Here is a 26564-nt window from a genome sequence, read left to right as displayed (position 1 = left end):
GGCTAATGAGCATCTTTATGCTGTTCTTATAACTTACTATGAGTTTATGTCAATGAAAATCGTTCCATGATATTATGGAAACTAAAACTCTCTGTTTACATACAGGCCAGGTATATAGGGGGAGGGTCCAGTGCTTTCAAGCTTCCACACACAGCGCCGCCCATCTACCTAAACTCTGATTTGAAAGGACCACTAACTGCTGGGGTGAGAGAAGAAAATTCATTATTCCATATCCATTCCATCACAGAAACCCTCGCAATGAAAGATGATGGCTAGACTTAGATAGGGCCTGTCTTTAATTGAGTTTTTAATTAACAAGAGATTTCAAAACAGCATTAAAATCAGAGGCTTATGTTAGACGTCCTGCTTATGCAAGACTACATATAAAACATGTTATCATTTTAGACAAGCTATTAAGTAGAAATATCTCTTCTGCTGATTTTGAAAATGTCATAGCACTTTAACAATAAAAAAATGAATATTTGCTATTTTTGGAATTCTCTAGCCAGAAATTTAAACTGATTAATTTAAGCTTAAATTCATGTTTGGTTTGATTCACTTCCAATTAATGTTGTGTTTAGTATATGTAAGTTTGATGTTCACTTAAATAAAAATATACTACAAAATATGCCATCATATTGAGAAATTAGAAGTGGTCTAATAAAAGCCACTCTTATTTATTTTATTTTTTTAATTAAGTGACTAGATTCTAGAGGAAAATACTCTGTCTTAGGTTACATAGTTCATGGTAGATGGAAGAGGTCTAAAAATAAGGGTATAAAGATTCACAGGAATGAGTATGTTCTCCCCTAAACATCTCTCCCATCAGCTGTTTTCATTCTCATTTTTTATCATGTTTGTCTCATTGCATGGCTCAAAGATTATATGTTTCTTTGTCGGAACTAAGATTTAGTGTTCTGTTGATGAGAAGACAAAACAAAATTAAACAAAAATTAGGCAGTAATTTCTTGGGTTAAGTTGCAGTTAATAAAAAACAATGAATGCTGCATGTTTTTCAACTGAAATAGATCACTTTTACATGTATCAGTTCTACTTCAAAGTGCTCTAAGTATGAAAATTAAGATGACTGTGAATGCACAATTCCTTGGAAGAGTCCAAAAGTATTTCCAATGATAATTACGTATGAGTTGTTTGAAGCAAAAATATTGTCTATTTTAAAGTCTATTCCACCAATATATTTTACTATTATTTTCTTTGTTTTCCTGATTTTAACTTCATATTGAAAAAATTCTAAGCCTCAAGCAATTTAGATAATTTTCTGTAAACACATCTTTCCTGCCACTGCAACAGCAATAAGGGACAAATGTACGGACTGGAAATAAGATGATTTAGTTTAATGTTTTGTTCTTTTAAATAAAGTCTCAGTGAATATTGTCTTCACAAAGATATCCTCCAGCTTTTACTCTTATGTCAAAGTTCCACTTAGATTCACAAGTTACCTGAAAAATGTACAATTATGTTTTTATCTAATACCTCACAAAAGTCAACTGAAGTCTGTAAACAATTTAAATTACATTTATAAACTACTATTTAGAAAATTAAATATATTGCATATAAATGTTGTTAACATTAAAAAGACATCCTAGAAAATAACTAATGTGATCAAAACTGATGAGAAAAATTTTATTTCTTTTCCTCCTTCAGCCAACAAATTACTCCAATCCAGTGTATGCAAAACTGTATATGGATGGGCAAAACTGTCGAAACTCCTTAGGAAGTGTTGATGAAAGGAAAGAACTGCTTCCAAAGAAAATAGAAATTGGGATAAGAGAGACGGTGGCATAATCAGCGATACCTTTTATATGCTGTATAAATGTATAAAATATAAGGATTACTTTTGTATGTTCCAACAGTATTATACTTGTTTTGGCATCAGCATTACCTCTTTCTTTATCTTACTCCTGGTTAATTGTTATCTGAGTTTTCTGGGTTTTATTTTTTGCTGATGACTATTGATTGACCATTTGTATGGTATTTTTATGAAAAAGAACTGCACTACAATACAATTTACAACAATGCTGCTGATATGACTCACCTTTGAATTTGTTAAAATTACAAACAACATATTCCTTTGTAGTGTGAATATGAGCAATCTATTTTATATGAACTTTTTTGGTTCTACTTAATCAACAAACAGAATCTCTGCACTTTTTCATTATATGGTCTGAAAGCTGTAATACAATGTCATTTTATTTTTCCATTTAAATTGATGGAAGAATGATTGAATGGTCAACTCTCTTCCTTGTGTCCATTAAGATTGATTCAGACTGCTGAAAATACCTAGCCCTCACAAATCCAACGTCACCTGCTTTGAAATTAGCCTTAGATTGCCAAGTGATAGATAAAAATTTTGAGGAAAAAACTTTTAAAAATATATACAATTGATAATTTGCATGAACACCTATGAATACATTTGCCAAAATTTAGTGGACTCTCTGTGATATACTAAACATATACACCCTGTAAACAATAGTTATATTTAGGTGATAGAACATAGCAAAAATATAACCAGAAGTGGAAAGACTACATTTGCTATGGATAAGACCTTTCGTTCTCCCTTGGTCCTGAGGTGAATAGCCAGCCTGGAGCACAACAGGGCATTGGGTCCTCATGCCTTAGGAAGTTCTTCCCAGTCATGTGCATTTTGTGGAAGATTAACCCAACCCCTTACTACACAGAACACTGAACAATAATATATAAGCACACAAATTGATGACAATTTCAATGATGCGAATGCGTTCTCTTTGCTTGGTCAAAAGAGGCAAAATAGCCATTATAGTATAGAGTAATTAGTAAATATTTTCAATACACAGTATGACTAATCCGTTATTTGCCCTATTCAAAACATATTCTTAAAGAACTTTCCAGGTTATAGGAAAACAATTACCTGCCCATAATCAAAGGTGGAGAGTGTAAATGCTGACCAGTTACTCTGGTACTCTGGTTTCTTCCAGTTATGCAAAACACATGGACCCCCGCCATTCACTTTTTGGTTTTCAAATTTTGATTGAAACAAGTACGATTTATTTAAGTTGTATAAAAAAGGATAGCATTTTTATACAGATATCTTTAAAGGCACAAAAGATTTATTCATAAGGTATGGAGGGCTTTTTGTTCCTCTGATAGACATGACTGACTTTTAGCTGTCATAATGTATTAACCTAACAGATGAAATATGTTTGTGGTTGCTCTTTATCCCTTTGTACAAGCATTAAAAAAAAAAAACTGCTGTTTTATAAAGAGACTTTTTGTTGTACTATGTGCATGCATACTACCTATTTCTAAACTTTGCCATATTGAGGCCTTTATAAACTATTGATTTATGTAATACTAGTGCAATTTTGCTTGAACAATGTTATGCATATCATAAACTTTTTCAGGTTCTTGTTTAAGTACATTTTTTAAATTGAACAGTATTTTTCATTTTGGTTATAATAGTCATTTTGCCTATGTTTCTACAATGAAGTGTTAAATACTTTATAAAAAATTGTTGACTGACTTATTTAAATGAAATTCTACATATTTAAGTGCTTGTGTTGGGTAGTTTTTAAAAGTAAGAAAACCCCTTTCTTTATTGGGTGTAATATCCCTAGAAAACTATTTTACTTGACATGAGACATAATTTTTGTTAAATCCTTAGAGCATACTTTCTGGGTTGGATAGATTTCATTGCATCATTTTTAAAAGCACAATAGAGAAAGCATTTTCTCTTTTCTTGAAGCAGAAACATTTTTCTGGCTTTATATTTTTCCCCCTTCTTACATTGCTTATTACAGATTCTTATATTGTGATAGAGAAGTAGGCCATATACACAGTAGCATGGTGATTGTGTTGAAATAAGCCAAAGCTCTTCCTGCCTTTCCCATTCTTAAAAAAGTGTACTTTATTGGAAAACTCAGATTCCTTTAGATGCTATTTAGGCATTATTATGTACCTGGAATGGTTATTGGTATACTGACCTGCAGTATCAGCCTGGAGAAGCAAATGTAGCAGGGTCTGACTTACTGGAAGTATCATTGAGTTATATTATCCAAAGGGGCCTTTTTATATCAGAGCTTTATATATGTAACTGAAATTATTATTTGAAAAAAAAAAACAGAACCAACAGATTGAAATGATCTTAATACAATTAACAGTGGTATAAATATCTAGCAAGTCATATATGATATACAGCCAATCAACTAACACCCACAGTCTGGCAAAAAGACCTATTTTCTCACTAGGGCATTGATGAAAGCCATAGTTGAGTTTACATTATCACAATCCTTATGTCCATGTTATGCCTCACCATCCCATGCCGGTTCATTCAAGTCCACATCAGAGTTCTTAGCTTTTCTTTTTGCAATAATTTTGTCTTTAGTCTTTACTAGACAAAGATATTTTTTCAACTACTTAAATTTACTCTATTTATTTAGATCTAGCTCTTTCTATTTCAATTATTTTATCAAAAAAACTCATATAAATGCTACCAATTCAGATGTGTAATTCCCCACCACAGCGATCATCCTTTATAAATGCCATCACCAAAATACCTCCTAAAACATTCCTTCAAGATTTGATGGAACACAATTTCTAAAAATTAATATTTCATGATAAATTCTTCTTCCCACCCAAGTTACTATTCATCCAAAGTAGAGGTTTTCAACCTCTAGACATATTGGGCCAGTTAATTCTTTGTTGTCCTTTATAAGGTAGGATATTTAGCAGGATCTCTGCCTTCTATCATTAGATGTTACTAGTACCACCCAAAGTTGCAATAACCGGAATGTCTACAGACTGCCAAATTTCTTGTGGGGAACAAAACTGCACTTATTAAGAACAGATGACATAGGACTATGTTCTGCCTTCCACTATTAAAAAACTCAACTGAAATAGCTAAATCAAAAAAAGAAAGAGAGAGAGAGAGAAAGGCCTCTCAGCATCAAAATCATGGTGTGCCCGAAGTTTTTTGTTTGTTTGTTTAGTTTTTAATACCAATGATGCATGAGTTATAGAAATTTGGTATTAGTAAAGTGCCTATACACTAAAAATAACAAAAAAAAAAACAAAACAAAAAACAACATAAACAACAAAACATTACTAAGAGAAAAGTTTCATTTAGAAACTTTTACAGTTTTGTGTAAATTGGGCCATTGGATTCTTGAGGTTGAGATTTAAGCTTGTACTTTCCTTGTATGAATGTTACTTTCCATTTTTATGATGACTAAGATATGAAGAAGTTCAATACTCAATGTATGTTATAGCTACTATAAATGAACTATAATATGCAAAATACCCACAATTTCCAAACCCTAACTGGAAATATTGGTATATGTGATGAAAGGAATAGAAAAAAAAATACACTGCTTATTTTCCGTTATCCTCTCGAGTGTCCATTAGCTTCAAACAGATACTTTGAATGTAAAAATCAGATTCCTCTCTAAGAATATTTCTACTATTTAGAGTCAACTCTTTCATGTCGTTTTACTTAAAAAAATTAAAATATAAGAGACTAGGATCCCACAGAGTTGAGCAAAATATAACTCACCACTATTTGAAAGCTGTTTTCTTTACCTAATGCCCCATTCCAGTTTCCATCAGTTTAATAAAACTTCTTCAAAATTAGATGATATAATTTAATGTAAATTAGAGTCATCTAAATAGAAATTCTTGAATTGTAACTTGTAAGAAAAGGAGAGGCTCAAGAACTTCTTTGTGAAGGTGACTACCAGATAATACGGCAAAAAAATTTTTTTCCACATATTTTGGAAATGTGAAAAAACAACAAAAAGTGCCATAAAATGGTTCATTTTTTCAATTCTGCTACCAATTCCATTGTTAACATATTCAGAAAGTTAACAAATCAAGAAAAATATAAAGATAATTAACATTATACGGAAGTAGTTTTATTCAGAACAGCATTTAGTTTTTGATGGAATAATATCCAGAGGTCCAGGAACATGTACTTCATAATGTGCTATACATGTATCTCTTCTAAAAAAAGAAAAAGAAAAAGAAATGAAAAGAGTTGTCTGGTTTAACTTTTTTCTAGTAGATATTATATCTAAGTGGCTGTAATTTATTCTGAAAAATAGTTTCTAGTGAATCCAATCATTTTTTTAAATCCAAAGTGATCAAAAATCAAAAGAAAAATTGATACTAAAGATGGCCTGTTTGATAAATTCTATGCTTAGAATGTGTTCATTCTCTCTGATGGATAGTCTGCCGCTTTAGCTGGGATTTGTAAGATAACAGTGAACTTAATGCAGTACCGATGCTTTACTCATTTGTTCACCTCAAGATAATTTTTCAGCTGTAGTTTCCTCTGCAGTTTTAATACATAAAATATGAGACTTCTGATGCAATTGATTTCTAGCTATTTATGCCATAGTGGCTCGGGGAACCAATAATAAAATGTTGTAACTTTTCAAAAGATAATGTCCATTGTGAAAACCATACACATCTTACCCAAGTCAGTAATTTAAGTGAGAAAATATTTTTTCACACAGAGAACAAACTATGAGATATAATTGAGAAAAAAATTTAGGATTTTGAAATATAAGGTTGCTTAAAGAGATACTTAAAAAAACAATAGACAGAGTTGAAGTTTAGAGTAACTTGACTAATGAGGTACAACATTTCTATAGATAATGTCAAAAATTAGGTAGGAAATAACTGGACAGTGAGCTTGCAAATGGGACTAACCTCCATCCCTACAGTCAGCTAGCATCAGTGGTATGTTTGTGGAAATCTATATAAATACACAACACACAGCTTGCATATTTTCACACACTGGCTTTGATGTCCCATTGATTGTGAAGATGGCATTTCTCTCCTATTTTATATAAAATTCAATTATGTTTACCTTCTCTGGTTTATAATTTCAGAAATCACTACCCTTATCCAGAGTGATAACTAAACCCTAGGTTCTTCTTCCTTAATATAAAATCATCATAGTTCTCTCCATTTGCTTCTTGTTTTTTTCTATCCCAACTGACCGTACAGGAAGCCAATATTCCTCTTAGATTATTTTGTTCTAACCTGTATTTCTTAGTTATTGTAAAGAAAAAATAGTCATTTTAGAAAATTTAGTAAATAAATATAAAGAAAAAATAAAAATTACCAATAAGTTAAAACACTAGAAATAACCAGTTACCATTTTAGAGAATTTTCATTTGTTGTAGATTCATGTATAAATTTAAATTTTCTACCCTGCTTTTAAAATATAACATTATAACATTAAAGTATTCAGGTGTATGTCTTTCCTGGGCTTTTATTTACTTACTTTTATTCAGTTTCTGTTCATCCTATTCAGACTTCATATTGCATGGTTTTATTTTTGTCTTTTGATTTGAAAGCTATTTATTTTATTATTTGTTTTTCTGTTAAATATTTTAACTTTAAAAAAATGTACTAAAAAATGTACTAAAAATTAAATCCAAAATTTAAAAATGTTTCTTTTTTTCCCCTCTAACATGAGACATTTAATATTCTTGGATTCCCTTCATGTCATTTGCCCTCATAGTCTTTGATACAATTTGTGGTTTTATTTTAACAAACTAAATGATATATTTTTATATTTTTTGTTTTCTCTTTATTAACTGGAATATTTTCAACTATTTTTACATTTAACATTTCTCTTTTAAAACTTAAAATTTCTTTTAGTATATGATTTTCCATTCTTAATTTCTTTATTTTGATGTAAATCTTATTTTATTGGTATATTTTATCAAGTATACTTATAAAAAGCCTTTATCTGTGGTATATTTTGCTGAGCTATTGTATTTATACAAACATCTCTCTAAGGTCTTCAAAAACAAATGTCAACTCAACTCATGTATGGAGATTTTCCATTTCCTGAAAAATTAGGTTGCACTTGCCTCACACTGCCTTCTGTTATTCAATGTTGTTAAGGATAAGTCTGAGACCAAACAGGTTTTCTTTTCATGTAACATTTCTTCCCAGACTTAAAAACACAAAACTAATTGTAATAAAAATATTTTGCCACATATGCACGTTTTTATTAATTTTGTCTACTTACAGGAACCTGTTTTTAGCTGAGATTTGTTTTCTTCAAGATATCTTTATTACTTTTGTCCAAATTGATTTCTTTAATATACAGAAGTTTTTAGGTTATAAGTCTTTCTTTTTTCTCACACATGTATCATTTTAATAATTTTTCTTTTTTTCCTTCTTATTCTAGAAGAGATTTTCAAGTTTCTTAACTGTAATTTTAGTTTACTTTTGTCCCAGTAGACTCAACTAATGTTTCATTTGTGCATGTATGCATGTGCCTCAGGAACTAGTCCTTCATTATTTTACTCACCTTCCTTCTTAATTTAGTTTGTTGTTGTTGTTTTGTTTTGTTTTGTTTTGTTTTTGTTTTGTCCTGCTTAGTCTAGTCTATTTTATTTTCATGGCTTTCTGCTGAGGTGCCATAATATGCTTCCTGTTTCCTACTCATGATGCCAGTCAATTTCATAAGTTCTCTTTTTCAGCATGTCCTTGTGCTCATATCCTTGTCTATGAAATTTTAAAAAATAATAATAGTCCAGGATTCTTTTTATTTTTTTCTTTTTCATTAGTGATGTTTAATTACAGAGAAAACACTGTCCCTCAAGTGCTGTCCAGTACATAGGGTATGCAATATTTGTTCCCACTTTCCATCAGTTTTATGCCTCTTAAATATCTTTCTTAGGCCTATAACTCCTGGACCATTTCTCCCTCATATTTCCTAATGGGTCTTTCCTAGAACACAGTATGATTATTTTCATTCTCATATCAATATATTTTATTTACTTACATAATAAAACAAAGAAGTGCATAAAAACGTCGATGCTCCTGTATGTCATAATACCAGGATTCTTTCTGTAATCCACAACCAGCTACATCCCCAAATATTACATCTTATGTTGGGCTCTAACCTTCTGTAAATTCATTAGGAGAGAAAAAGGCCTCTTTAGTGCTTCCACACCCCTTCTCTTTCTTCAAAATAGTCCTAGATATCTGCGCTATTTTCTGGTAGCATCACCTTTGAAAGATTGTAGAAGCCTGGATTGGGAACAGTGGAGGTAGGGCTACCCACTTCCTTTTCTAATACAGATCCCAGGACTTTGCATCTGGATAAAAAAAAAAAAAATGGGGAAAATATAAATCTTCCCTAGAACATCTCAGAACCATTTTTCATATTTCCCTCAGATTTATAATCTCCCTGGTTTCCCTTTTGCTGATCCCTTCCCTTTTTAGCTAGAGAAAGCTCTTTGTGTTTAAGGGCTAATAGGATTAGATTGATCAACTTGGATAATCTCTTCATTTTAAGGTCCACAACCTTAAATCTGCAAGGTGCTTTTTGCCAAGGAAGGTAACATAGTCACAGATTTCAGATATTAAAGCACGCACACATATATTTAAACTATAATGCACTCTTGCTTCCTGCCCTGAGGCATCTCTGAGCTGGTGCAAAAGGCAAGCTCCAGATGTTCTTGCCATGATTCTTCCTTGCTGGTCCAACACCTTTATATAAAACCCACTCTAGGAATGTGCTCTCCCTCATATCATCCAAGTTTATAGCTCTGCCTTACTCAAGCTGCACTTAGTTGTCCTTGATTATTTGACAACAAATAATATAAGGACTGACCATGGGGAGAAAAAGGAGTTCTACGGGAACCCATCTGAAACTCAAACATGTGTGGCCTGAGAATATGAAGGTGTTAATGCTCCAGAGAGTAACCATTAACCAATGGAGCAACCATTAACCAATAAAAAATGCCCCTTCCTCCTTTTAGACGGCTAGTTCTATTCTTCATTATTCCTGTTTCTTCCGAAGTTCTCTGAGAAACCAGCCTAATTTTCCCATTGTGGTAATCAACATGAAAATACCCATCTGTATAGCTTTTGTACTATTCCCAGTTTCCCCTATATAGTCTCGACTACTACCCAATATAAACTGCTTACACAAAGCCCTTGTCTCAAGCTCTGCTTTGGGAAATATGAAGTGGGTCTGTCAAAGTAAAGTATTAGAAAGGAATTCTAAAATGGATTCACCCACTAGCCAGATATAATAAAGACCCCATTGTTGGTGGTAAGTGGGGTGATGATTACCCTAACACGTAGTAGCACTACAATTTCTAAGAGCCCTGCTAGCAGTGACTGGGATGAATTATAGGTAGGGGATTAAGGGCCACCTGATTGGCTCCATTTAGTGTTTGGCTCTTGATTTTGGCTGAGATCTTGGTTTCAGGTTCATGAGATTGAGCCCCATGTCGGGCTTCACACTCTGCCAGAGAAGTATGCTTGAGATTCTCTCCTTCTCCCTCCCCCTCTGCTCCTTCCCTCTGCCCCTCCCCTCACTTGCTCATGCATTCTCTCTCTCTCTCTCTCTCTCTCTATCTCTTTCTCAATCAAATAAGTAAATCTTTAAAAGAGAAGAAGATCAAACACTGGCTTATATGGTAGCTGTGGTACTTAAACAATATAAAACAATAATTATAAAGATTATATTGTTGGATGACTTATTTAAAGCATAAAAAAGAAAATGATAAACTCAGGTTAGCTAATAATCAACTCAAGGTGCACTGTGTAGGTCAGAAGACAAAGGATTGTATGTCAATTACCAGTCTTAACCTTGCAATGAGAAAAAGAAATATTCAGAACTTTTGAGGATTGTTGGATATCGCATCCAAATTGATGAAGATTCTAAGGTACCTTAAAATCATCATGCCCCTCATTTAGTGGGAGCCTGTAGACTCCACATAATGAATAAAGTTCTGGTCCAAGTTCTCTTATAGTAGATCTAGTACATCCAAGGATTTAGACAGAAGTTATTCTCTGCTCCCTCGAAGTTTCCCAAACTGCCCTATCTTCTGGCTGAATAGTAAAATAAAAGCAAGTAGAAATTTCAGAGACTTATGCCACAATTAAGGATTTAAAAGATGTGATGATGGTGATTCCCATCTTAAACCATTTACCTAAATAAAAAAAAGAAGCAAAACAAACAAACTGTGGCACTTCGTAGCTATTGACCTGGCAATGCATTCTTTTCTATCTGTATCAGAGGAAGGGTCCAAGTTTTCTTTTATGCATGAAGTATAGCAATATAGATTCACTTTGACCCAAAACTATGTTCACCTCTTTTTTTAAAGATTTATTTTTTTTTTGAGAGAGAGAGAAAGAGAGAGAGAGAATGAGTGAAAGGGGCAGAGGGAGAGAGAATCCACAAGAGATTGCACTGAGCATGGAGCCTGACATAGGGCTCCATCATGTGACCCTGAGATCATGACCTGAGCTGAAATAAAAAATCAGGTTCTTAACTGAGTGGGTGCCTCCACCCATTTTCAGGATCCTGAAGCACCTCACATTTTGCAGAACCACACAGTGACATGGGGAAGGTCACTCAAATGTTTAGTAAATATAGGCATGTCAAATACAAACTTTCTAGGCTAATATTTATAGCTTTAAAAATTTTCAAATCATTTGCAAAACTGACATTGTGACCATTTTGATAGTGCTATGTAACTCCAGACACAAGGTGAAGTTTAAAACTGAATTAATTTTTGCTTAAATGTTTTCATTTTAAGTAATTGGATGCTAAACACTCCCTCAATTCTACATTCCATTTATTTTCTACGGACTCCTCAAATTTGGTGTATTTGCCCTTTATTTTTAATATAATTTTTGTTCAATTAATATATAATCTTTGTCTATAGAGCTCTTTTGCTTGTTTAATGATATTTAAAATAATATACTTTTATTCACCTCGAAGATTGCAACAGAAAACAAAGTTTTTTGAATATTTACTTTGCCATCATTATTACTTGCAGCATGATGCCAGCACATACATGGAAATGCTCCTTCTTGGCCTATATTAGATTGTAAAATGAACTCTGAATCCTGTGCTTGTAAGTGGATGTATATAAATATTTGAAATGAATGTCTTCAATGGATTCTGCAAGACAAGATCCCGACCCTTGACTCACAATTAATTAGTACAAAGAAAGAAAATCTAGACAAACAGCCTCCCCATTAATTTGATAGCTAATTAAAATGCATCCTCTGTAGAAGTCACTTGACTCTCAATTACAATTAAATATGCAAGGTTATCAGAACACTGCAAAGCAGAAAGCTGAAAGTAATCTTGCTGTTAGAGTGAACGTATCAAGGATGGTTCTATGTGGTAAGGAAAGGTTTCATGTATCACAGCTAGCTGTTTTGTTCATTGAATGTTCCCACAGGGCAATAGAAACAATAATGTCACTTCTGGTCCTAGGATCCCATCAACTGTAGTAGGCTCAAGGTTAAAACCTAGTGAACTGTTAAAAATGTTTGCGGACCCCTCAAATATCAACTAGAATGGTCTAAAAAAACTGGCTGTCAAGATTTGCCTGTTGCTCTAATGGTGTTGGGTTAACTTTGTCATAAAATTAATGATGCACTTAAAATGAAGAGATTTATGATATCAGCGAGTACTTCTAATTGAGTTAACCCAAGAGAGTAGCTTCCAATTCATGCAACTCCAAAAAAGAATGATTAATAAGGTGTCCAAATTGTATCCTCCCTTTTTGACTGAAATCTTCAATAGGCTATTAAAATAATTACCTCATTTTTACTTCAATTATTGTTTTTTTTTAATCAGAATCCATTTTTTTCATAAGATGACAGTGTTTTTCATGAATTCCAAGCTCAGTTGTTTCCTTATGTTAACCTATGAATAAAAGCCTTTTGGAGCCTTAGAAGAAAACCTTACTATATGTGTGTAATTAAAACATGGTCCCTTTATTTATTTAGTATCTATTTTTAAAATGTAGGCTGATTTTATTTGGCATTACCAGCTGAATTTTAAAGAGGCATTTGTGCATTAAGTCATATACTGAAGAGACATTGATAAAGAGGCCTATACCTAAAATGCTAAATAGCCTGCATATTTCAGTGGAACTATTATGACAGGGATAAAGAACAACAGGGCCACTCTGTTCCCTTTGATGGCTATATCTGAGACAGAAATGGCAGCTTGAAGATTGTAACAAGACCTGGTTAAATGTGTGTCATTTCTTCTTTACAAAAATCACTTTCATGCCACTAGATTTATGATGTGCCAGTTTCCCATTACAGACCTTTTGGCTGAGATGGGATATAGTTATCGCTATGTCCATTTCACTGTGTGGTAAGAGGGAACTGCCAAATTTGATTCATCTTCTGGTGCAGATTTCAACAAAAGAACCATCAGTTTTGTATAAATGAAACAACCAGAAAAATCTGGCAAATCATATTTAAAATTTTAAAAGGCACATACTCTACATATCAAAACTACACAAAAAAATGAAGAATTTCAGACTTTAGACCCTTATAATTGATCCGGGCTTCATAATTAAGCCAATGGCATCTGTTGACCATTAAGTACGAGGCCTTTGTTTCCTCTGTCACTTTGAATTATCCATTTAAGTAACTAGAATTAATAAAGATAATCTGTGATTAATGGAACCTTTGTTTTTAAAGTGCTATCTATATGGAATGAATCTTAAATCTACTATTATATCTTTCATAATATTAATTGTATTAATATTAAGATGTATTTATGATAAATGTAATTTAACTAAATTTAAAATTGCTTTCTTTCACCTGGGCTCAGGGATTAAATCATGGATGTTAAATCATGGGTTGTGATTTCAATGATTCCTTAAAATCCTAGTTTTATCTTTGAAGGTGGTATTGAAGTACCTTATGGACAAGCATGGCAGTTGCTTGTCTTAAAATCAGCCCCTACCTAACAAAGCCATGCTCAAACAGTACAACTTAACCCGTGTGATAGTAATTTTAGCCCTTTTTGAGTACATATATTTTTTAATCTATACAAACTTCCAGAGTAATACATTTCATGGATTTCATTTCAATACATATAGACTACCTATATGCTTACATGTCTAAATTGTGTTTTAGCTAACATGGCTTTTTTCAAGTATGCGGGGAACTATTTCAAGAATTCAGTATTTCTGTGTATTTGAGAACACATTGTAGGCATGACGTTCCGAATATCAGAAGACATGTCCAATGTACCTAATCCATCTCCTTGCATTGAAATGAGGCCTAACTTAGCATGGTTTCCAAAAGACCTATGCAATTTCTTTGGATGCTATTAAAGAAATTGTGTGTGATGGGGCACCATTTCCCTACTCTTTTCAAGTGCGCTCTGTGCTTAAAATTTCTCTTAGTATTATAGGATAATCTGAGATTTCTTTTTTTTTCAGGTTTTACTAAATTCCAGTTAGTTAATATACAATGTAATATTAGTCTCAGGTATACAATGGTGATTCAACATTTCCATACAACACCTGGTGCTTATCACAAATATCCTCCTTAATCTGCATCACCTGTTTCTCCCAATGGCCCTCTCATCTCCCTTCAGGTAACCATCAGTTTGTTCTCCAAAGTTGAGTCTGTTTTTTGATTTACCTCTCTCTCTTTTTTTCCCCTTTGCTTGTTTGTTTTGTTTCTTAAATTCCACATAGGAGTGAAATCATATGGTATTTGTCTTACTCTGACTGAAAATAGTAATTCAGAGGGATACATGCACCCCAATGCTTAAGGCAGCATTACCCACAATAGCCAGATTATTATGGAAACATCCCAAGTCTGAGATTTCTTAACAATATTTGAGATGAAATTTATAAAATCCTCATTGATCATGAAGCTTTTCAGATTTCTATATTTTCTTAGAGGATATTAAAAATGGAGTACAGCATTACTTTGGTTTTCAAGGAGCTTAGTTAACCCCTGAAAAATCTATGTTGACATGAAAATCACAGATATGGCCAGTTTTTGTTTTTGTTTTTTAGGCAAATTAAAATTTAGATGCATCACTGAAAATATCTAATTCCCTGGAAGTTACATTAAGAGCACCTGTGTATATAAGACCTGAGATATGTTGGAACTCAATAATGATTGACAAATATATGCAAATATGATTGGCTAGATGGATGAATAATTAGTCTTTCCAGATAAACAGCACTGATAAGTAAAATCTTGATTATTTAGAATGCCGTAAGGTTTCCTAGATTATATTTCAATCATGTATATTAGATTACTCCATAATAGCCAGGATTTTATCCCTGTTCTGGGTAAAATACACATAAGGGTAGCCCCGGTGGCTCAGTGGTTTAGCGCTGCCTTCGGCCCGGGGTGTGAGACTGGAGACCCTGGGATCGAGTCCCACGTTGGGCTCCCTGCATGGAGCCTGCTTCTCCCTCTGTCTGTGTCTCTGCCTCTCTCTCCTCTCTCTCTCTCTGTGCCTCTCATGAATAAATAAATAAAACCTTAAAAAAAATATTGGAGGAGGACAAGGTTAAGTATTGTCCATGCCTATGAAATTGAAAGATGACACTTATACTGACAGCATTGTAGTGAAAATTCACTTTCAATGAAAAAGAAAAAAAAAAAAGATATAATCTTGATTCCTATCAGTTCTTGTGAATTTCAAACCTTAATCTCAATATTTATGGTTCCCAATTTATAATGGTTCAATTTACAATTCTTCAGCTTTATGATGGTGCAAAAGCTAAATGCATTCAGTAGGAATCATACTTCAATTTTGAATTTTGTTTTTTTTTCTGGGCTACCAATAAGCCATATGATACTGTCTCATGATGCTGGGCAGTAACAATGAGCCACAGCTTCCAGTCAGCCATGTGATCACAAGGGTAAATGATGGATGCTTTTACAACCATTCTGTACCCATACAACCATTCTTTTTTCCAGTATTTGATGGATTACATCAGATATTCAACACCTTATTATAAAATAGGAGGATTTGTGTTAGGTTATTTTGCCCAACTATAGGTCTAATGTGAGCATTCTGTGCACTTCTGAAGTAAGTTAAGCTAAGATATGGCATTCAGTAGGTTATGTGCATTAAATGCATTTTAGAATTATGATAGTTTCAATCTATGATGGGTTTATCAGGACATAATCCCATTGAAAGTTGAGGGAGATCTGTACTTGCTGCCTATATTTCTCAATTTTTCTTCCCTGTCTTTGTTTTCCATATCACCACACCCACTATCATCACTGCAATGAATATTCACACCCACTCTGTTTATTTCATTCAGGGATTTATTCAGCACTCATATTATCTTCCTTTGGAATTTTCTTTCATTTACCCTATCAGAGTAGTCATGTGATCATCTACTGAAAAATAGAAGAGAAATTTCAATACATGCTAAGAAAGGATGAACTGGATGTGAAGATGGGACTTAGAAACAAGAGTAAAGATGTGCATTTTCTTTGAGTTTCAGTAGTTACAGTTTTCTAGTTATTACTGTTAATTGAGCATCCATAAAAATTAACTCTTATATGCAGTTTTTCAAGTGCCTTCGTAACTTTTACTCTTGCTTCCATTCCTTTATACTGTTAGGAGACCAAATGAACCTCCTGGCTACCACAAAGAATCCATATCATAACATACTGTAAGTACCATAACCAATCAAATCTAAAATAATTTGTAACGTGGTGACTATAAAATAATACAACATCTTCAACAAGAAGCTCCTAAACAAAGATTATCTGTTGGATGAGTACAAATTTGGGCAGAAACAGGCCTTTGCATCACCCCTTTGTTTAGTCACTGGCTGCCTTCTCTAGAAAGGCTTGATCTTTACTCAAAACTGAGGCAGTCTGACAGCTGAAGGATTTCATACAACCATACATTTGCAGCTAAGCAGTGCAGTGAGCCCTTCCTTGAGGCAAAATCATGGTTGCAGATCTCCATTTCTGGTATAATAACATTTTTTGGTATTCACTTGATATTTACTGGATAAAAATAGTATCTACAATTTGTAAAACTAAATTGCTAAAACAGGCCCAATACAATACAGAATTTGACATTATATATTTAATTAGAACATATACATGTAACACTTGGGTGGCACAGTCGTTTAAGAATCCAACTCTTGCTTTTGGTTCAGGTTGTCATCTCAGGGTCATGAGATGGAGTCCTGTGTCAGGCTCTGCACTCTGCTTAAGACTCTCTCTCCCTCTCCCTCTGCCCCTCCTCAGTCCCTTCCTCTCTCAAATAAATAATCTTTTATTTTTATTTTTTAAGATTTTGTTTATTTTACAGAGAGAGCACAAGTAGGCAGAGTGGCAGGGAGAGAGAGAAGCAGATTTCCTGTTGAGCAGAGAGCCCAATGAGGGGCTTGTCAATCCCAGGACCCTAAGATCATGACCTGAGCCAAAGGTAGACTTTTAACTGACTCTGCCACCCAGGCACCACAGAAAGAAATCTTTAAAAATAGATACATACATACATACATACATACATGATAGAATATATACACAAATAACTAAATAATTATCTCTACACTTTTCCCTGAGCTGGTCTTTTGCACTGAAGGTCTCTATCTACAGTCATTGCTGCCAATCAGAGCCATGATTGTGTGTATACTCAAGTGACTACTTCTGGGTTTCCATTTAGTGATTTGTTTTGCCTCCGTTCACAGGATGGTGCTTCCATGTTCTTTCACCTTAATCCTGATCAGTTAGTAGTATGATATCCAGGAATATTTCAGTTTCCCTAGGAACAGCTATACTTGTTTGCACAAGGGCCTTAATTACCCTACTTTTCTCAGGACATCTCTCCCCTACCCAGAACTAGAACCTTCTTTTGTACCACTTTTCACTTATCTATACACTTTTATAGGCTCCCTAGAACTATTACTCCCCTTCTTGACTTCTAATTATTTGAGTGTCCCTTTGGATTCTTCCTTCCATGGACTGAGCCACAAATGAATGTCTTCAAAATGACCATATGAGAATGCAAGAAAGAATCCTGGCCTCATGAGCCCTGTGCCTGTACTATTTGTTTTCATTCCCAACTCAGCCTCTTAAGTTAAGGCTCCCCAGACCTATCAATACAGGGCATTTCCTTAAAAAAATATGAATTGCTTGTACTATATACTTTGGGGGAGAAAAGAAAAAATATATTAAATATGTGTTGGTTGTTAATTGTTTAATTAGATGAGGTACAGGTAATTTTAGGCTCATCATCAAATGTTTAATTTCCTGTCATTTTAAAACTTTTTCCCCTAAATAAAGCAGTTGGTTCATTAATAATTAAACCCCCATCTCTCTGAACGAGTGTAAGGAGTAAACAAGCCAATTAAAGTAATTCCCTTTGCAATACTGATATAAAAACCCTAGAGGAGATGCATGAAGGAACGCAGATTCAGCTTCTAATAGTCAAGGCTAAGCCAGGAATCTCTGTTGGAAGCCTGAACTCAGGGCACGAGAATGTGGAAGGATGCCTCTTGTTTATTGGGAGCTATTTAAAAAATGGAATTTGAGCACCCCATGTGGTAGCCCATACCCCTCTGTAGTGACTTTGTAACTCTTCTTTATAAATAGAGTGAGATAGAAGCAATAGTGTAGCCATTCTGAGGCCAAGCCTTAAGAGGCATTGAACATTTTTGCTTATTTTTTCTTGGCATCATGTTCAGTTGCTGCATGAGGGCCTGGTTGAACTTGACGAAAGATGAGAGACTGTGAGGATAAGAGGTTAAGTCACTAGCTGAGGCTTCCTGGGCCAGCCAACCCTCACGTTAACTGGTGGGTGATGAGACCAGTCTACCCAGAACTACCCCAGCTGAGCCCAGTTCAAGTTGCCACACCATAAAGCTATATTAAGATACAAAATGTTAACGTGGTTTCTTATGTAAAGAAAGCTCACTGATACACCCAATAATATCCACAATGTTCTTCTTAAAAATGTCACTAGCTGGACAATTATTGTCAGTCACATTTATTCAATGCAGGAGGCCTGGTCCATGACTATTTTGTCCTGACACTAGTGGTTGGAGAGCGTAGAGGACAGGAAATTTGGTTCTTTCAATGTTTTGTCCACTATGGTAATACGCACAGATACTGTCCTTTTGAATTAATGGTATCCTGGGTGAATAAATCAATCAGAGTATGTAAGTATGTCATACAATACACAGATACTAAGGAATTTTCAGTTTCCATTTAGTTCAGGGTCATCTGCAATATAATCCTAACTAATACAGTCCCCTCTCCACTGGCCAGGATACAGTTAGATCTGAAATCTAACTAACTTACATTAGTTAGTAAGTATCATGAAAGAGGTCAAACACTATGGCTTAGAGAGTTAATGACTACAGGTGCTCAGTGATTACTTCCTAGATAAAAGGGATGTGAGGCAATCCTAAAAACATGGATAGAATCTCTACATGGGAAAAAAATGAGATAAAAATATTCAAGACGAGGAATTATTTAAACCTAGAGCATATGCTTGAGTTCCAGTGGAGGGAGAAGGAAATATTTCATGAAGGTGGTTGGTGGTTCGAAAACATAAAATAGGTTAGGAGTCAAGGAAAGGAATGCCTCAGTGGCCAACTGAATTTGTACCTAACTTTGACTAATGCAGAATAGGCTGTTCCTAGAAGTTTCTGAACAAGCAAAGGACATAAGCAGAGTTGGTCTTTATAAAGCTGAACCACATAGCAGATACAGAATAGATTTTAGGGGTAGATGAGCTATTGCAACTTAATAGACAAAGAGTTAATGGATTAGAGAAATAGCTACATATATGGTGAAGATAATCAGAAGGGATTTGTGCGTGATGCAATGTAGACTTTTAAGGACTCGAAAAAATTTAAATTATTGGTTTCTAATACATTGGTATGTTTCAGACAGAAATACGAAACTGAGATAAACAGTTGTTTTGAGACTGAGTTCCTACTTTTTTTTTTTTTTTTTGTATAATGTCAAATAGTGGCAAGAAAGGTAACACTAAATCTTAGGAGATGGAGCATGTAGTGTTCCTAATAGTTATTTCAAGGTATACTAAACTTATTGGAAAATAATTGAGAAGCAGAACTTCGGGAAAAGGGGGAAAATAAGAAAAAAAAACATGAATGTCTTTGCAAAATTCATTTCATAGCAATGAATTTTAATTTGCTTGCTTTTTGTTTTATTTTTTGGAAAGAAATCAAAGAAAGCAAGCAATATAGAAGGAAGTATGAAAATGTGACAAATTTAAAACTGAACATCTGCATACCACAGAAAGAAAAGTGAGACAAAAATTTGACAAACATTTCTTTTAGCTCAGGATTTATTATGAGGTGTTTGCAAATTATCTCTCCAATTTTGAATATAAATTACAGAATAACTAATGCATACTTGTTATTGTGTAGTTTGTGTCATTTTATAATTTGAGTCTTGGAGCTTATTAACTTTTCTTTCTTATAGAAGTTGATTCAAAGAGCAAAATAACTCCTGAAAAAAAGAAATGTCAAAATATAAAAAGCATACTCAGTGCTTCAGATAGAGGAGGATGATGATAAATACATGACTTATCTTTAAGTAGAATTCTTTGTCATACTATAAAATAATTGTAGATATTATATGTATTCATACATCTATATAGTTTGTAAGAATTCATGCTCATATCTAGCAAATAATTTAGTAAATAGCTTTATACTGACTGAAAGGAAAATGGAATAAAAGTGTAAAGAAAAAAATAAGCCTTTTTTCTGCACTTTTTGAATATACTATTAAAGCCAAATGGTTTGGAAGAAACAAATCATAGGATGATACATGCTATCCAGTTACATCAGAAAACCATAGAGTGAAGTGTCAAGCTGGAAAAAAATAAAATTGGTGTTTAAATGTATCAGTTGTAACCAGAATTTGATGAACATTAATATATTCCTACTATTAAATCTTTATTTTCTTAATCAATGACCTGTAAAACACTTAAATGATAGGTTCCAGGCAGAGTGTGGTGGGAAAAAAAAACAAAACAAAAATATCTGACCATCCTTCAGAGTACCAACTTAGAACTGCCAGTATATCAGTCATGCTTATTTCAGATGTTGCACTTTTAAAAAAATAAAATTCTAGAGTGTCTAAAGTAGGAAAAAAGGGAAAAAAAAGGTCTATATCCAAAAAGAACACATTTTTATTGCCTGTGAGTTGGTTAACTATTTGGAGTATTCATGTGGTTTCTGTGGGGGTTTAGGAATGATAAATGGATGAAACCACTCCTCAAAGTTGATTCATTTACACAGTTATTCATTGAAAAGGCATTCCGTGGCTCATCGTAGTTACATAGTTACGTTAGAGAAAAATAGTGATATATTATCTGATCTGAAAGAAGTAGCCATAAAGACAATGAATGAGAAAACAAATACTTATTAATTGTTCTAAATATGTGAGTGATCCAAACAATGTATGTGATTGGCATAGAGGAAATGGAGGAGTGGGTGTGTGTCTATATTTAGACATTGTGGTTTGAGAATGCCTCCCTGCCTAGGAAATGGTTAAGCTGAAACCTGAAAGATGAGAAGGAGCTCCAAGGGAACCCATGGGAAAGAAAATCCAAGCAGTGAAAAGCTTGCCCAAGGGTCACAAAGTCAGAATAAATGTAGCATGTTTAAAGACATGAAAGAAGGCCAAAATTCCTGGAATATTGAGAGTTATGAGGAGGTCTAAAATAAGCTCAAAAAGGGACCAGATCTGCTCTCTCTTTTAGTAACTGTCTACCTTTGCTATGTAACAAATAGCCTCAGAAATCTTGGTGTCAAAATATAATCAGCATTTATTTCTAATAAGTATTAGTTAATCTAAGGTATTTCCACTTCAGATTGGTGGTAGGTGATGATCTGCTCCTGTGTCCATTGGGAATATATTCTCATGTCTCAAGAAGGAAGTCCACTGAACAAGCAAGTTGTAAGCCATTGTTTGCATAATAATCGTAACATGACCTTGGCCAAAACAAGTCACAGGGCAAGCACAGAGACAACCAATGGAGAAGAAAAACTTCTCTGGTAAGAAAATTTGGTGAGAGAAACGTCAAAGCTACATTGTGAAGAGTGAGAACCATGTCTCCTATATCGTTGTAATGTATATTTATAACAAGTTGCCTCAGACATACTAGGTACTCAAAATAGAGACTAAGACATTCAAAATGTTAAAAACATGTAATGCAAAATATCAATAGCATTGGTCTTCGTAGTACCCTCACCAATGTGAAAATGCCTGGGTCCTTTTTAGTATAGGGAGACTTACCAAGAGCTTTCGCAGCTCAGTCTTTGTCAGTCATCCACACAGATATCAAGTGTGAGCAAAACAGAAGTTTCAGTAGCCAGTGGAAATATGAGTTACTCTATGTAAGATATAGAACTTACCTATCTGACATGCTTTCATCTCTTCATTATTCTTCTGGCAAATATCCCTTTGTCTTTTTTCTCACTTACCTTTTTTTCCTCCTCCTTAACATCTTTCCTCTACTTCCTCATTATTCTATAAAGGGATTTCAAAGGTTTATGTCCTGAATTTGGAACTGATTCTATCTTGTGATTCAATCACAGTTTAGGTCTCTGCTGTAAGTGTTAGGCTGAGTAGATATGTAAAAAGTGCTTTGATCAGCTCCAGGCATATAGTATGTGCTATATTTATCCTAAAAAACTTACCATTGTGCTAACTACAAAAACAGAGAGATGAGGAACTAGAACAACTTTAAATAGAATGGAGCTACTGACTGAAAAGAACACAGATTAGAATTCTTTAGTATCTAGCTCGTGAGTAGCATGAACTAAGTAAGCTAAGTGGTAGTATTGTAGTCTCTTACACATAACCTACTTGGCTTACTTGTATATATGTAGCTTATATTCAAGGAGGTCCTCAAAGTGTCATGAAGAAGCTTTTTATATTTTAAATGTGCCATGGAGATTATCTGAGATGAGCAATCAGGGATGGCCCAGTCTTCAGGCTCTACATTGCAAGGGAAATCCTTCTGAATGGTATTAATGCAATTTATTAATAATAGAATAACCCTCCCTAGAGACTATTTTTACCAGAAGCTGTGAATTTTCAAAAAATTTTGACCTAGATGCACAGGTGGCTGAATGTAAGCAGCAGACCTATATACTACTCTGATGAGAGGTTGTTCAAGATAACTAGTCAACTACTGCGACCCAAATGCATTTAAAAACAACAGGAAAACCCACTGAATTTTGGTAGTACTTTAATTCTGGCTGTTTTTGAAATTGACTTCCCTTTCAGTGAAATGCCCAGTGTAGAAAAACAAACAAACATATATTTATTTTTTAAATTATTGACTACATTCTCTATGCTGTATTTTTCATTTTTCATTCCCACAATGTGTTTATTTTGTAGCTGAAAATTGGTACCTCTTAATCCCCTTCACCTACTTCACGCATCTCCCATTCCTGTCCCCTTTGGCAACCACTAGTTTGTTCTCTGTTTTTATGAGTCCATTTCTTTTGTTGTTGTTTTTGTTTGTTTTGTTTTGTTTTAATTCCACATGTAAGTGAAAACATGTGGTATTTGTCTTTCTCTGTCTGACTTATTTTACTTAGCATAATACCTTCTAGGTCCATCCATATTGTCATGAATGGCACGATCTCATTCTTTTTTTAATGGCTGAGTAATATTCATACACATACACACCACATCTTCTTCTTCATTCATTTACTGATGGTCACTGAGGTTGCTTCCGTATCTTGGCTATTGTAAATAATGCTGTAATAAATATAGAAACCCATATATTTTTTTGAATTGGTGTTTTTATTTTCTTTAGCTAAATACCCAGAAATGAAATTGTTGGATTGTATGGGTTTTGCTTTGTTTTGACTAATCTCCATGCAGTTTTCCTGAGCAGTTGCACCAATTTAAGTGTGCACCAGCACTATATGAGAGTTCCCTTTTCTCCACATCCTTTCCATCCTGCTATTTCTTATGAAGAAAACATACCTTGACAGTGACCAGTAGTATAAATATCTCAAAAATGTATAGGTGAGGGCAGTGGCCAGGATGTAGGGCATGATTACAGAAAGAGGGAGGATTCAGGCCAGAAATTAGAAAAGCTTTTTTGGGAATGTTAATGTAGGTGGGACTGCGCATACATTTGAATGATGAGTTATGGAAACTGCAAATAATATATGTTTTTATAATTTTGGATAATCTATGATAGTCTCCTTTGTCATAGATTCATTTTTGTTTTTGTTTGTCTTTTAGTTGGCAACAGAGTGGATCATGGCTTTCATCTAACTGTTGAATCTTTCATTTATATTTAATTAATCCCGACAGGATTAATATTTAATTGATCCTTAATTAACTATTTAATTAATCCTGCATTATTCTAGAGTCAAACAATCAAAAGTTACATATTTTCTTCAAAATAAACAAGATTTCCTCCAACTTTAAAAACTGGTGGCTTATATTTAGCCACCAAGCCTGTAGGAAAACTTATTAAACCCAAAGAAGTTGGCATTTATTAATTTATATAAACTTATTACTGACCTAAACTTACTGCTTTATTCAGAGCATTTAAGGAACATGTGTTCTGTGTACACAAAAGTCTGTTATTAGTTTGAAAGTTTGTGGGCAACATTATTCTAAGAATGTTATTGAGCTATCTGCTAATAATCAAAGAATACAACACATATTCTGCATTTCTATTTCCTAACATGAATAAGTAAATGCATTAGCTCGCAAATGATAATGACCACTCATAATAAATAGAATTCATAGATAAAATCTGCATTAAAAGATCATTAGCATTGGGGATTGAAAACACAAAACTATGAAAATGAGTTTCAAGAGCTTAATTTTCTCATTCTGTCTGCTCAGAGTTAGATGCATACCTCAAGGTATAAGTGAATCCAGAGAGCAACTTTAGTGGCATATAGGGTAGCATATTCCTTTTTTGCATTTGTAATTAGAGAAAGGGAGTTTGGTATCTTAGCCACAGTACTGGTTTAAGCCTCATGGACGTTTTCTGAGTTTACTCAATGATAGAACACCAGCCTTGGATAGGCCCTAAACCAGATGTCACATGAACACATCACACAGTGCTACCACTGTGCTTTCACTTCAAGTCTGCCTTTGGTTTGGGATGGGATGGTATAATATTTCTAATTTTCTTTCCCTCCCTGGGTCATAAGCAGAATACTCTACTTCTCCCAGCCCTTCCCTCATTAGTTTTTACCAACCACTCGTGTCCTGTGAGCCTTCAATGAGCTACGACATCAGAGTGCTCTGCACCCTAAGCAGCCTGTGTTTCATTCAGCAAATATTTACTGAGCACATACATGTGTCAGCACTGTTCCTGGAGCTGTGGGTGCAGCACCAAACAAAACTCATTTCCCTCTTCTGTCTCCTGACATCCCGGTGAAGGAGAAAGGCAATAAGCCAGGATGAAAGGTAAACCAGTGTGTACAAATATTGATGGGGTGTTATATTAAATAAGGTGGCAAGGGAAGGCCTCCATGGCGAAATGACCTTTGGAAAGAGATTTGAATCCAGTGAGGCTGTGAGTCATGTGAATATATGTGGGAGGTGGGGAGGATGCTCTAGGCTTGGTGACAGGACATACAAAAGTAAGCAGAGAGTGTGGTTGTCCATTTGGCAAGCACAGAAGGCTGATGTGTCAAGGATGGAGTGAGCAAGTGAAAGCGATGGAAGAATTGAGAAGGAGGTAGTTGCAGTCAGACCATAAGACCCTAAGGGCACTGTAAAGGGTTTCATTCTATCTTAAGGCTAACAGATCATAAGTCACAAATATGAAAAATAAATTTATGACTATAGCACTAATAGCTTCGACATACGCCTAGTGAAAATGTATGATCAAACACTGAAATTATTTTTTTATTCATAATCAGTCCTAGATAATGATATGATTTTATATTGTGTGTAAATACCCTGAAAATCCTTCTGAACTGTCCTTGTGGGGTGTTTTTCAACCATGAAAACCAGCAACCTGGCCAGCAGTGAATATGAATGCATCAACAGAAAGAAAATTCCTGGATTGAGGCATTTCTTAAGGTCACATCTGAAATTATTTTTGAATACGAAATGCATTTGAAATGCCCTTTAGAGATTGTCTCTTTAATCCAAAGAAAACAAAAAATAAATATTTGTGTTTGTATTTTTAGTAGGCATTAACCTTCAGGGAATTGAAAGAGGTTGGAGAACGAAGAGGTGTTTTATATTAAATTAAATGTATTCAGCCCATTTGATGGTAGACATTTTACCTGTTCTTTTTTTAGTATAACTTTTCCTACACCTTAAAATAGTCTGGCATTGAAACTCTGTAAATACAGGTAGATATCTTGGTCCCACAGGAACATAAAATAAATATAGATTTGCTCCCAAAATATATGCTGTTTTCTCCCCAAGTTATATTAACTCAAAAAAAAAAAAACCCAGCAGGCTTTGGGGTTACTGAAAAGCTGTGTAAGTCATCTAAAATCAATACTTTTGGTCTTGCCTAGTCTAATACCAGGTGATGTCAAACTTAGAGTTTAGAGAGAAATGGCTCCACTAATTAAATGTCTCACAGAAAAATGACTTTTCTTGTCAAAGAGACTATACCTTACTCTGGATGGAGTACCTGCTAAATGCCAGCCTTACGTAAGGAAGAGTTTCTTTAAGTTCTAACCTGCAAATTTTATGGGCATGAATTCTGCCAAAAATGTAGATATTATCCCAACTGTTCTAAACTCCTATAGCTAAGGTATGAGCAACTGTGTCACTGC

At 34.1% G+C, this 26564-nt stretch overlaps 1 protein-coding gene across 1 annotated transcript in view; it reads left to right on the top strand.

Moving 5' to 3' along the window:
* Nucleotides 1–3328, top strand: part of LRP1B (LDL receptor related protein 1B) — a 1815754-nt gene extending 1812426 nt beyond the window's left edge. The window contains exons 90-91 of the mRNA XM_041739937.1: nucleotides 106–204; nucleotides 1666–3328. Of these exons, the coding sequence (XP_041595871.1) occupies nucleotides 106–204; nucleotides 1666–1806 (240 nt within the window). The 3' untranslated portion in view covers nucleotides 1807–3328. The remainder of the gene's footprint in view (nucleotides 1–105; nucleotides 205–1665) is intronic.
* The last annotated feature ends 23236 nt before the right edge of the window (nucleotides 3329–26564 follow it).

Source organism: Vulpes lagopus, chromosome 24, assembly GCF_018345385.1.
Source record: "Vulpes lagopus strain Blue_001 chromosome 24, ASM1834538v1, whole genome shotgun sequence".
Taxonomy (NCBI): Eukaryota; Metazoa; Chordata; class Mammalia; order Carnivora; family Canidae; genus Vulpes; species Vulpes lagopus.
Note: the sequence above shows the minus strand (reverse complement) of the source record. Positions and strands in the feature narration are given on the sequence as shown.